This window comes from Panthera pardus, unplaced genomic scaffold (genome assembly GCF_024362965.1).
Source record: "Panthera pardus isolate Hobbes unplaced genomic scaffold, ASM2436296v1 HiC_scaffold_27, whole genome shotgun sequence".
NCBI lineage: Eukaryota > Metazoa > Chordata > Mammalia > Carnivora > Felidae > Panthera > Panthera pardus.
The window spans coordinates 92,461,102-92,473,934 of NW_026526843.1; the positions used below are offsets into that span (position 1 = coordinate 92,461,102).

At 41.2% G+C, this 12,833-nt stretch overlaps 1 protein-coding gene across 1 annotated transcript; it reads right to left on the bottom strand.

Moving 5' to 3' along the window:
* Nucleotides 1-11,757: 11,757 nt before the first annotated feature.
* Nucleotides 11,758-12,532, bottom strand: LOC109260292 (ferritin heavy chain-like). The gene has a single exon (XM_053891236.1). The coding sequence runs from the start codon at nt 12,304-12,306 to the stop codon at nt 11,758-11,760; it is 549 nt and encodes a 182-aa protein (XP_053747211.1). The 5' UTR covers nt 12,307-12,532.
* Nucleotides 12,533-12,833: the final 301 nt, after the last annotated feature.

Consider the following 12,833-nt stretch of genomic DNA (forward strand, 5'->3'; position numbering starts at 1 on the left):
CTAAGGAGGATGGATCCTGTTAACTGGAGAACCCTTTGGATTGCTGAGCTGGAAAGCTGGAAGGGCGCTCAACTCCATAGCAAGATGGAAGAAAAAATAAGTAGGGGTGAGAATGAGGAATGTGGAGCCAATGACAGTGGGCGTTGTATGGAGGCAGGACAGAAAGAAAATCATAGTAACAGGAGGATTAAGAAGGGACTTGAAAGAATGTAAATCTTAAATAGAATTTTTAAATTTGATTGCATTGGGTAGCATAATGTAAATTCCCTTTTGATCTCTACCATGGAATCTTAAGAAAGTCTACATTGCCCTCAAATGCTTTTATAATAGTGGATTCTTCATGGTATACTCAGTGAGGCATTGCTATTTATGTCTGGATGAATATACCATGCAGTGGAGCTAAGTAACTGAGGAGTGTGCTTCCGGTCTGTATGATGCCAAAACCTGTGCTCTCAACTGATTGGCTTATACTGCTGCTGGCTGGCTTCAAGGCAGAGTTATTTTGCTCTGAATATGCCAGCATGAGGGAGCTCCTTCTTTTATAGGGTTGTGTTTCAAAACAGGGGTGTGGACCCAGAGAGTACATATCCACTCTAGTTTTCCTTAGTTGCCCCCAGAGTAATTCTCCCTGGTTAACCCCTAAGGGTCCACATGACCTGACAAAGAAGATAGTTGTGATCCTCCTTACTCCTTATCCTTGCATTCAGCTGTGAGTTGTGACCATGGATTTATTTGGGTCCTCCTGAAATATGTTACATATGTAACATATATATATATGTGTGTGTGTGTGTGTGTGTGTGTGTGTGTGTGTGTGTGTGTATCACCAGAAACAGCTAGTCCTTCTATGTGGAACTATAAGCTCAAGCACCCTAAACCAAAAGAAAGAAAAAGGTTTCTGGTAAAGGGCAATAGAGAGAAACCAAAAACCCAAACCATGGATACAGAAAATGAATACCCTCAAATCTCCCATCACCATCGCTGTTGTTATCACTGATTGTAAATAAAATTATGTATATATTTTAAGACTCAGAAAAGGTCTGTTTTTATCTCTTTTCCCATAGGCTGCAGTGATTATTGCTCACCCTACTTTTGTCCAACCCCTCAGCTTCTGATACTCCTAGGTACTCATTTCCTTGCATTATTGCCCATTTTTCTTCTTCTGTTAATCCTCTTTCTCCTTTTCCACGGGCCATCCTTTGGTGTCCTCTAACAGTAAAGATAGAAGCACAGTAGACATACCGCATTGAACCACGTAGACCAAGGCCAAATGAGAGTGGGGCAAGTGGTGGTCCACTTCTGGTCAGCAAGCCCTGTGTTTTTCTAATTCTCAAAAAAAAAAAACAAACTATTAAAATATACACCAATAAAAATAAGCCATAATCATGACGATTTTAAAATGTTACATGTTAAGATTATATAAATTATGGTTGCCTGATGAGGAATATTTCAGAACAGAGGTTAGCTATTTAAAATATACATTAATACCTATCCAGTACCATGGAGGGCAGGGGTGGTTGGTTTCTATAGTAGCAATTCTACTTATTCAGAAAAATTCCTATAATAGGAAATTAACTCATTAATTCATATTACCTTATTATGAATATGATTTAGAAGAAAGCAGGTGTAGCAGATGCTGTTGGTGTCCCACTCATAACACACTTGACATTTAGTGTGTCCATATATGCTACCCAACTTCCAGCTTTGCCTGAAGTCTCTCTCTAGATACTGGGGCCCTTTCTCCCCTCCTCCTTCCCAGAAGCAACCCTCACCTAATGACTGACACAGTTGCTAAATATCCCAGCTTCCTTGCCTGATGATTGGGATAAAGCTGAGGCATGCTCTAGTTGTACTTAGTTATCTTGTTTGTCAGTGCAAATTTTACTGGCTTCCTTCTCTTCCCTGTTTTACTTCTTTACTTCCTTCTGATGTTTCCAGGGATTATCTTCTAAATATATACTTGCATTTAAACCATTTTCTCAGGTCACTCCTGGGAGAATATAAACCAAGAAAACAATGCCATTTATCTGATCCATTGCTTAATAAGAAACCTTCTAATTTGTAGTTTAGTTACATTAGTGGCTAATTTCTTTTTAAGTTTGTTTATTTTTGAGAGAGAGAGAGTGAAAAAGAGCACAAGTGTGGGTGGGACAGAGAGAGAGAGAGAGAGAGAGAGAGAGAGAGAGAGAGAATCCCAAGCAGGCTCCACGCTCTCAGTGCAGAGCCTGACATGGGGCTTGAACCCACGAACTGTGAGATGACCTGAGCTGAAACCAAGAGTCGGATGCCTGAGTGACCCAGGTGCCCCAGTGGCTAATTTCTGATGTTTTATGCAGGTAATCTGTCTTAGTTATATGTGAGTCCTATCTGCAGGTGATTAATGACTTTTGGAAATATTATTGGTGTGAGTCTGTTTTATGTAGCAGGAACTGGCAGACAACAACCTGTGTGACAATTCTGGCCAGGCGCTTGTTTTCATAAAAAAAGATTTTATTGGAAAATAGCCACATCCATCATTTACATATTGTCTGTGGCTGCTTTCACACTACAATAGCAGAGTTGACTAGTTGTGACAAAGACTATAAATTGTAAAATATGTACACCTTACAGAAAAAGGTTCCCAATCCCTCATGTAATACCTGTTCACCTTTGGGTTTAGTGAGAAGAAGAAATTCATGAATTAATAAACATGAGGGCTAGAATGTGGGCCCGTGGCATCTCAGCAAGCGGCAGCAGCTCAGTGAGACTCCCAACCTGAAATACAGACTATTCACCACACACTCAGTTTGTTCCAGTGTTTGCGTATAGTACGGTCAGAATCAGGTCTTGAGATTATAGAGTAGAAATGAGAAGGAAAGCAGGGGCTACACAGGAATATTGAGAAAGTGTTGTTGTTTTTTTTTTTTAATGAGGCTCATCAGCACACTTGAAGATAATTTCTCTCCAAAAAAAATTTCCTTTCTTGATTGACTTGGTGCTTATCATCTCATCAGACTATTCTCTCTTGAACCCTACAGGCTCAATATTAATTATTAATTAACTTGAAACTGGTTGATAAAGTCCTCTGTAAGTGATCCTAAGCTATGTATGCCATAATTCTAATAAGCTTAAGCTCCTTCAACATAGAGACTCTTTCTGCTCTTTTTTTATCAACCTTCTAGACCCCAACAATTGATAGAAAAGTATTCTCTGCATAATGGATGCTCAGTAAACTTTATGACTTTCCTATACCCACCACACACAGACTCCTATAGATGAGGCAACATGGTAATAAAATGGGAATCATTTGCTAAATATGAAATGATTGTGCAAAATAGTTGAGTGATAAGGAATATACGCTTCAAAAATGCTAAAAGGGCGCGTGAAATCCTTTGTCCTGGCCACACAGTCTTATCTTCAGACATTTGAAAGGAACAAATTGCCAAGTCAAATTTTAAACCTGAACCCTTTCTGAATAGCTATTAATGAAACTAGCAAAGAAGGAAAGAAATAATATATTTAACCCATTTGGGAAATTAACTAGATTCCATGAGCTTTATGTCTTGTAAGAAATCCTTTTGGCCTGAAACTAGTTACTAAAAACTTGTTTTTGCTCTACTATCCATAATCTAGTAGGGCGATGAAATAGGTAAGCCACTAACGACATTTCAAGGCACATTTAGACATTGCGAAGAATAGCCTACCACTATGTTTATGGTCTCCACAATCTCACTTCTATCCATTCTTTAACCCACTGTGATCTGGCCTTTATTATGAACTAGTTTCACCTGACTAACCATTTTTAAAAGTTCCCATTACATATATTCTAGGGCTTAAGGAGAGAAAAAAAATACACCCATTTCCTGCACTCAAGGATTCCCTAATCTGTTTTTGGGGAGGAAGAAATTTCTTCTGTCCTTCTAACTGGACCAAGGATCAAATTGACATGGGCTAGATTAACAGGAGAAAATAAAATTTAGTTTTGTACATATGGAGAATCCACATAGACATGAAATTCCAAAGATGGGCAACATGAGGCTTATATGACATCCTAAGCTAAGGGAGAGGGGTAAGCATCTCAGATGCATGGGAGAGAAAGACCATTAGCAGGAAGGTGAGAGGAGGTATTTGGAAAACAAAAGTTGCCCTAATATGTAGGTAAGTTTCTTAGGTAAAGAAGAATATCCTGGTACATTTAGGCAGTTGAGGGGGAGGTAAAAGAGCTTTTCCTAAATCTTCTGGTTTTGATTGCTTGTGACTCAAAATAATCTTCATGCCAAAGTGGCCCATCTTGGGGTAGCCTGCCCTTGGCCCCTACAGTATTGAAGGATAAACACATGTGGAAAAAGTCAGACACCATAGTAAGTGCCATTAAAAAGAAATCAAGTTTGAGTTTTGGTAACACAAAAGAGAACGGGTGATCAGCTCTGTTTAAGGGTAGATCTCGGGGTCTCTGGAAACAGAACCTAAGACAGGGATTTATTGGAGGAGTACACTCAGGAGAAATCTGTACAGGAGTAAAGAAAGAAGAATAGGGCCAAGGAAGAACCAAGCAAGGATAATCTCAGGTAAAATCTGACCTTGGCTTGATACAAGACAGATTCTGGAGCATAAATCTCACTGTAGAGACAGGGCAAAGGGTCCAAACTTTTACGCCTCTGTCCTTGGCTTCCCCAGTTAGTCAAGGCCAATCTTTCTGAGAGGGTCACAGGTATATGCTGTTAGCTGCAGTACTCACAAACAGCTGGAGGTTTGGGTGTCCTGGCTGGTCAAGTTGATCTGGGCCAATCACCAACAGCATCTACTAAAAGAGGGTTAGAAGAACTATATGTTACATGTTATCATTTTGGGCAGTCCAATGTCTGAGCACCTCTCCTGTTGACAAAGCTCCACTTTCTGTTAAAAAGAAAACTACAGGCCAAGTCACCACACCAAGTCTTAAAACCTAATTTAACTACACTTTGAGCCTCCCTCAGAAATGGAGTCTTAATCAGTCAGAAATTTCCTGATCAGTACCAATAAGGTAATCTGTCACGTGGGCCCTCTCCATCTCCCAAAGGAAGATAAGGTCATCGACCTACTAAGATCCTTTTCTTTTGTCACCCAAAATATTCCTTTTTTTCCTGTTTATGACTTCCTTGTCATTAAAAACCTTTCCCTTTCTGTAGCCCTTTGGAGCTCCCCTCTACTTGAAGATGGGGTGCTACCCAATTCATGAATCAATTCATAAGCCAATTAGATCTTCAAATTTACTCGGTTGAATTTTGTTGTTTTTTTTTTAATACTATGATGCTTCCAATTTTCGGGGTAAAGTTCTACATCCTTCCCAATATGTTCTAGACATCCTTCTAACAAATGTCTTTTCTGTTTTTGTTAGGCAGAATCAGATTTTCTGATTTGCCACCAAGAACCCTGACAGGTTCAGAGATTAGGGAAATTATTAGGTCATAGATGATTACAGCCTAAAAAGATGGGGGCTGTTGGGTAGGAGAGGAATATGTGTTCAGACTAAGAGCCAGAAATCTAGGGTGACTCTGAAATTTATTACCTGTAAGACTATGGGAAGGTCTGGCAAATCTAGGGAGAGTTTGGAGAAGGGACAGTGAGTTCATTGGGGGACTTGTTGAGTCTGAGTCTTCTGGGAACATCCATAGGGAGATGTTTCACATATAACTGTGCAAGTCTCGTAGTCAAGAAAAGAATCTGGGAGGAGAGATAGACTGAGAAAGAGAGACAGAGAGATAGAGATAACAATATTGTCCATGGATATGTCTGAACTCAAGGGGGAGTGTATATAAAATAAAAGTTGGAAAGGTCAATAGCAGAATCTAAAAGGGAGGGGAAGAGGAACAGAATCTTTCATCCCAAAATATGCCTCTTTGGTATACGGATTATTTTGTGCTAAAGACAGTCAAAACCCAGCAGATTCAGGAAAAGCTCTTTACCTCTTCCCCCTCCAACTCCATTGCCTGTCTGTACTAGGAAAAGAGCTATATTACTAGCTATACCTCTTAACCTAAGAAATTTATCTGCCTAACAGGGCGACCTTTGTTTTCCAAACATCTCCTTTGCCTTTCTGTGAATGGCCTTCCTCCTCTTTCTATTTCGAGACTCCTGACCTCCTTCTTTCTGATATTTAATATAAATCCCAATTATCTGGCTGCATTTTGAGCCTTGAATATTTGGAGGTCCCATTGGTATGAAATTAAATTTATTTTTCTCCTGTTAATCTGTCTTATGTCATTTTAATTGTTTGACCAGCCACTGAAACTAGAAGAGTAGAAGAAAAATTTCCCTCCCCAACAGTGGTTAGGTCTGTATATTTTTTTACAGATAGATCTTAAGTAAATTATGAAAAGAGAAGGCAAGGAAGGAAGGACTAGTCAACACTGCTAATTGTTACAGTGATTAAGCAAGACAAGTGCTGAAAAAAGACCAAAGGTGATATTAATTACAAAGTCAGTGATTACTTTTGAGAGAAGAGTTTTTATAGAGTTTCCTAAAAGAAAAACCTGTCCCTCCTCCTGTGTAAGGTAAATCTACCACTTCTCTTTTCCTCGTCTAGATCTTTTATTAACTGTATCCCCTTACACTCCTGAATCTGTAACCTTTTCCTCTGTCTTGGCTCCTTTGCAGCAAATGAACAGAGCTGACGTACCCTTTCCTCCTTTGTCTACTTGAAAAACTCCAATTCATCTTTCAAGACTCAGTGTCACTTCCACAGTGAGTTTCCTTTCTCCCAGGTAAAATCTAGACTTCTTTCCTCTCCTGAACTCACATAGTGCTCTGTGTTTCCTCCTCTTTTAGATTTCACCCAAATAGATTGAAGGTATCTGCTTATGTATCTGTCTTTTCCAGCATACTTCTATGTGTTGTCACCTTATATTCTTAGTGCTAAGCATAGTGCAGGACACATCACCGAATTCAATATAATTTGTTGAAAGAATGGCTGTTTGGCCAAAAAATTCACAAGTAATATGGATGCTCCTTTCCTAGAATGTTTTAATTTAGGTTTATCTTATAATTTATAGATGTAAAATATATTTTATTCACTTCTCCATAAACTTTATAGAAGAATTCAACTTTTGGGAGGAAAGAAAATCATGCACAGAGAATTATCCCACAGGAAAAAAGAGTAAACCTCCTTGTTGCGTGTGGCATAGTTAATATCACATATAATAAGTTATAAGCCAAACACAACATTACAAAAACTAAATGCTGAAATACAGATAAAAGGGAAGGAGTCTGTTCCTCCTTAGGCAAGGCAGTAGTTTTGCATATTAATGAAATTTAAATGCCTCACAGTAAGAAAGATGATTGGAATAGATTGCAATAACTTAAAACTGAGTACACTTTAAGCAGTCTCTGTGATGAATATGTGATTGTGGAGAATCAGTCAAAAAGGCTAGTCAGGCATTGTTCCACTCCGATGCTCCCAGAAGCGGGATGACTGACGGCCCTCAATTAACAAAGGCTTATTGAGGGACTAGCAAAACTCAAGACACAGAAAGGCCCCAGGCTGACTTGCTGAAATACACAAAGATGTCAGTCTGGAAGGTGACAATTGCAATACTTGTAACACTGTAAAATATTGTATCTACCCAAAGCATTCTAGAATATTTATTGAAAGTGAGAGAAAATAAAAGGAAACAGAAAAGGACAAATGCATAGATGCATAGAGGCAGGTGAAAGGTTTAACATATCTGGCAGATTTAGATGAATCCAGGGCCTGTGGCAAGTTACTATCAGACATGGGCTGGTGAAGATTTTCTGTGAACGTTTTAGGCTTTGCAGGCCATATGGTCTTTGTTACAACTACTGACTGTATTGTTGTAGTGCAAATGCAGCCATTGACAATAGATAATTGAATGGGTGCAGCTCTGTTCTAATAAGACTTTGTAAAAACACATAGGGGCCAGATTTGGCTTATAGGCTGTAGTTTGCCAACCCACACTCTGAAACAAACCAGTTAATGATAGAAGAGCAGATTTGGGTAAAATTGTGTGTGCATGTATGTGTGCATGCACGCGTGTGGTCAATGACTATTGATTCAATAATTGATGTTAGCGTACATTTTTATTGTGCTTGGTCCACTACTTACTGGAGGGTGTGGCCCAGTAAGTTGTTTAAACCCATGCATCAGAATTACCTTCCAGCTCCCCAGGTGATTCCAAAATGAATGCCAAGAATGCTATTCAAAATTCAGTGTGCATATACATCATCTGGGGTCTTTAAAATGTAGATTCTTTTTTTTAGTTTTTACTTAAATTTCAGTTAGTGAACACACACTGTTGTATTAGGTTCAGGAGTACAATGTAGTGATTCAACACTTCCATATGGCACCCAGTGCTCATCACAACAAGTGCCCTCCTTAATCGCCATCACCTATTTAACCCATCCCACCAAAATTAGATTGTGATTCAGTAGGCCTGGGGTAGGGCTTAAGATTTTGAATTTCTAACAAGCTCTCAGATGACAGTGACATGCTGGGCAGAGAACCACACTTTGGGTAGCAAGGTGTTTGCCCTGTTTTTCATGCCTGGGATGTCTAGGCCCTGCCCCAGAGACTGATACATTTGGCCTGGGATGTGGACTGGATGTTGAGAGTTCTAAACACTCTGCAGGCAGTTCTAATGTGCAGCAAAGTTTGAGTACCTATGTGCTAAAGTGATTTTTCAATTTTAGTTGTTGTGCTATTAGTAGCCCTTTTGCCCATTCTCCTTTTCCAGTCCACCCATTCCACTCCATTTCAGGTTCAAATATCCAGATGATGGTGGAATCAGGATTAGCACTTCATCCTTTCTTTCCCATCTCTGAAGAGTGGAATGTTAGTTAAGTTGGAAAGAGGAGGCTCAGGCAACCTGGGTTTGGGAAGAATACGCAAAAAATGTTGGAGGGGGCGATTTAAGGGGAAGGCTGATTGAAACAGCAACCCCCCCTCCAGGCTTGGGCCTGACTTTGGGGCCTGAAAACAGCAATCTAGCCTCCTGACTCCTGGCGGCACCTGACAGCCAAGCCTCTACCAAGGATTTTTCCTTCTCGGTATTCAGAATGACACAGTTGGTTGAAATGCAAGAGCGACCCCCAGTGGCAAAGTACAGATGTGGAATCTTCTCCCCAAAGGAACACCACCAAGAACTTAGAAGTGGATGAAGGTGGTGGTGATAAATGATGGCTTATGTGTACTCTGTGTGCCAGGCACTGTTGGAAACATTTAAACATATTCACTCATTTAATCTTCTCAGCAACCGATGGCGTTGATGCTTTTGTTATCCCTCTTTTACATGGGAGGAAACGGAGGCACAGAAAAGTTAAATTACATGCCCAAATTCACCCAATTTAGTAAGTGGCTAGGCCGGGATGTGAACCCAAGCAGTGTGAGGTTAAGAAACCACTATACCAACTGCTTCTCCAAAACCGGAAAGTAGAAAAGATCCCCAATTTCCAGTTTTGAAAACTCATATATTGATACTCACTCTATGCTTCCTCATATCTAGAAGAGAACAGTTATATATGTACATATAAGTATATACATATGTATTTATGTGTATATATATGTATATGTACACACACACACCCCTGAGGCAATGTCAGGGGGAGCAGACAACTTCAAACCAAGCAGAGAAAGATCAAGTTTGACTAGCAAAAATAAAAGAGGTTAATAACATTTTCTGGAAACAAAACTGGAAGGGCCATAATCTTCATTTTTAAGATAATGTTAAAACACAATCATGGGAAAATGTGAAAGGATATTACTGATTAGCTAAACTTGTTCATTTTTTACTAAAACTTACAGCAATCTGTTAGCTTTAAGGAGACTCAAGCTACCCATGTATCTTTGAATATCATATACAATGCATATACATTTTTAATTTTGATCTTTGTAAACTACACTAGTATAGAAGAAACAAAATGTTTTGAGTGTTTTTTTTCAAGACATGGACAACTTTAAGGTTTACATGAGCACAGATTTCATTTGGTCAAACAGAGTATACTGCGAGAGGGAAGAGTTTATAAAAGGGGAGAGCTCAGCAGCTTTTTCACTTCATTGGAAAATCTTTTTACTAAGAGATAATTTCTTTCTACCCATAGCCATGAAGACAAGATAATAGGCTAACTTCTCACTACATCTTGAAAGCAGAAACCAAAGGCCACTCTGAGGTTAGGAACAGGCTGATTTGGGGACACTTGGAATGGGCACAGATGGTCACAGTGTGGAATGAGGTAATGGTCAGGGTGGGACCAGCAGCCCTCTGGATGTTTGAACATCTCAACCCATCCTCTAATGGTAGCTGCACTGGGCATGGGGCTGGCTGTGCCACCTTCTCTATGCTCTTGTTTCTGGTGAGCTTATCTGGTCCCATGACCTCAACACCATCTGTAGCTGATGTCACCTATGTGTGTATTTCCAAACGTGACATCCCACCTGAGCTCCAGATTCATTCTTCTGACCCCCTGCATGACAGTTCCACTTGCATATCTAATAGGCATCTCAGATTTCACGTGGCATGCCTTCCCCACCCCTCATGTTCCCCAGAAAGCATCCTCAGATTAATAAATAGCATTACCATCAAGTCAGGTGTTCAAGTACAAATAGCAGAACCTAGATAATTTCTCCCATTTCTCATTTACCTCTGATCCATGAGCAAATCTTGTTGCGTCATCCAGATGCAACTAGAATTTGTCTCAGTCACCTTTTCTTCAGCTTCCTCTCCTGTTCAACCACCAGTGTCTCTCATCTGACTGGTGACAATATCTCCTGACTGGCCTCCCAGCTTCAACTCTCCCTCACCCTCTGTATTCTTCAAAGCAGCCAGACTCACTGGCTTAACATTTAGGGGGATTTATTCTACTTCATATTCAATATCACAAATTTGACCTTAGCCTTGACCTGATATTGTTCAGCTCTTCTAATCAGATAGTGTGGGGTTTTTTGGTACCTTATTACTCTGAGAGAAGAAAGTGTACAATTGAAGGAGAAAACTGTATTTGAATATTTTGTAAGGGCACTATGCGTGTCCAGCATGGTGGCCTAGGAGGTCCCTCCCATGTCTATGGGAAAGTGAGCCTAGAGGCTCAATTATATTATCATTGGTGCCCGGGGTGAGCTTGTCAAAAAAGATGCTCTGCCATACCTGCTTCTAAGACCCCCGTGTTCCCACCCAGAAGCTCAAACATTAATGTTTGCATATTTTATTTTATTTTATTTTATTTTTATTTGCGTATTTTAGTAAATAAAAAGTCTTCGTGTAATGTTGAAGATTCCCTTTAATCCCTGCCTTATCACATTCTTCAGTTCTTCGTTAGAGGAAACCACTATGATGAATTCTACACCATCTTTTTTTTTTCTTATAATTTCCCATGCACACCCACCCACATTCACCAGGGCCCCACCTCACACCACCCAACCCCCATCTGCCTATAGTTTAGAATGGGAAGATTAATTTTGCATTTTCCGTGGTCCCATGGAATAACTTCTTCTTTCATCTATGGAAATCCTGAGCTGTATGTGGATGAGGCATGGGTGGGTGGAGGGACTCCTGGATACCTGTTTTAAAACTTAAAAGGTTAGAGTTATGCACACACGAATGAACCAGAGACCTTTATTTATTTAGGAACCAAATAACTTTATTGAAACCAAATAATTTCATTTATTTATGGCAAAACTGGAAGAAAGAAAACTGGAACGTTTTGCAAGCGCAATACTGCAAAATGCATGCCCGGCATGGTGACCAGAGGAAGTCACCATGCACCCTGTGGCTATGGGAAGGCAGTCCCAACTCAGTGCTTGTCGCTGTTGCCCAGGGTGAGCTTGTCAAAGAGGTACTCTGCCAAGCCATCTTCCAGGGCCCCCATCTTGCGCAGGCTGGTGATGTAGCCCCCCAGCTCTTTGATGACCTTGACTTGCTCGTGCAGGTAGTTGGTCTCCAGGAAGCTGCACAGATGGGCGTCGTTCTTGTCGGTGGCCAGCTGGTGCAGGTTGAGCAGGCTCTGGTTCACGCTCTTCCCCAGGTGAAAGGCGCACTCCATGGCCTTCAGGCCGCTCTCCCAGTTGTCGCGGTTAGGCTTCATGATGTTGTGGAGGCGGATGCGGCCCCCACGCTGGTTCTGCAGCTGCATCAGCTTCTCGACACGCTTCTTCTCCTCGTGGGACTGGCGCAGGAAGAACTTAGAGAAATTCTCCAGGGCCACGTCGGCGCGGTCGAAATAGAAGGCCATCGACAGGTACACGTAGGAGGCGTAGAGCTCCAGGTTGATCTGGCTGTTGATGGCGGCCTCGCACTGCGGGTGGTAGTTCTGGCGCACTTGAGAGAACGGCGCGGTGGCCATGGCTGGCGGCACTGGCACCAAGACGAGGGCGAAGGTGACTCCGAAGCAAGGACTCCGGATTGGGCAGCGGCAAGGCCCAAGGCGGCGGCGGCGGCCTCGAAAATTGCCCAGCTTGAATGGCGAGAGAAGCCAGAGGCACTCAGTGGCAGTGGAGACCTCTAGGCAGCGTCCGTTGGGCTCGGACGCGGCAGCAGCTCTGGGACAAGACCGGAACTGGGGTCCGTTACAGGAAACGGGGGCGAGTTTCCGGTTTTGGGGGAAGGGGGATAAGGGGTGGGGCGGGGCCGCGCATGCTCTGTTCCAGGTTCAGTTGGAGCCTATGTGAGGCAGGGAGACCCTGCGCTGAGCACCTGGTGTTTAAGTTTTTAATTTTGCGATAATATGTCTATTTCCCAAATACTTAATTTTGTTCTCCAATTCCTTCTATTGCAGCATGTTCTTATTTTATAAACCCACTGTCTTGCAAAATTCTAAGAATATGAATTTGAACTTTTTTGGTAAATTTCTATTTCTTGTAAAATATAAAT

What these genes read in the sequence shown, in the direction of transcription:
- LOC109260292 (XM_053891236.1), bottom strand. Translation starts at nt 12,306, where the DNA reads ATGGCCACCGCGCCGTTCTCTCAAGTGCGCCAGAACTACCACCCGCAG.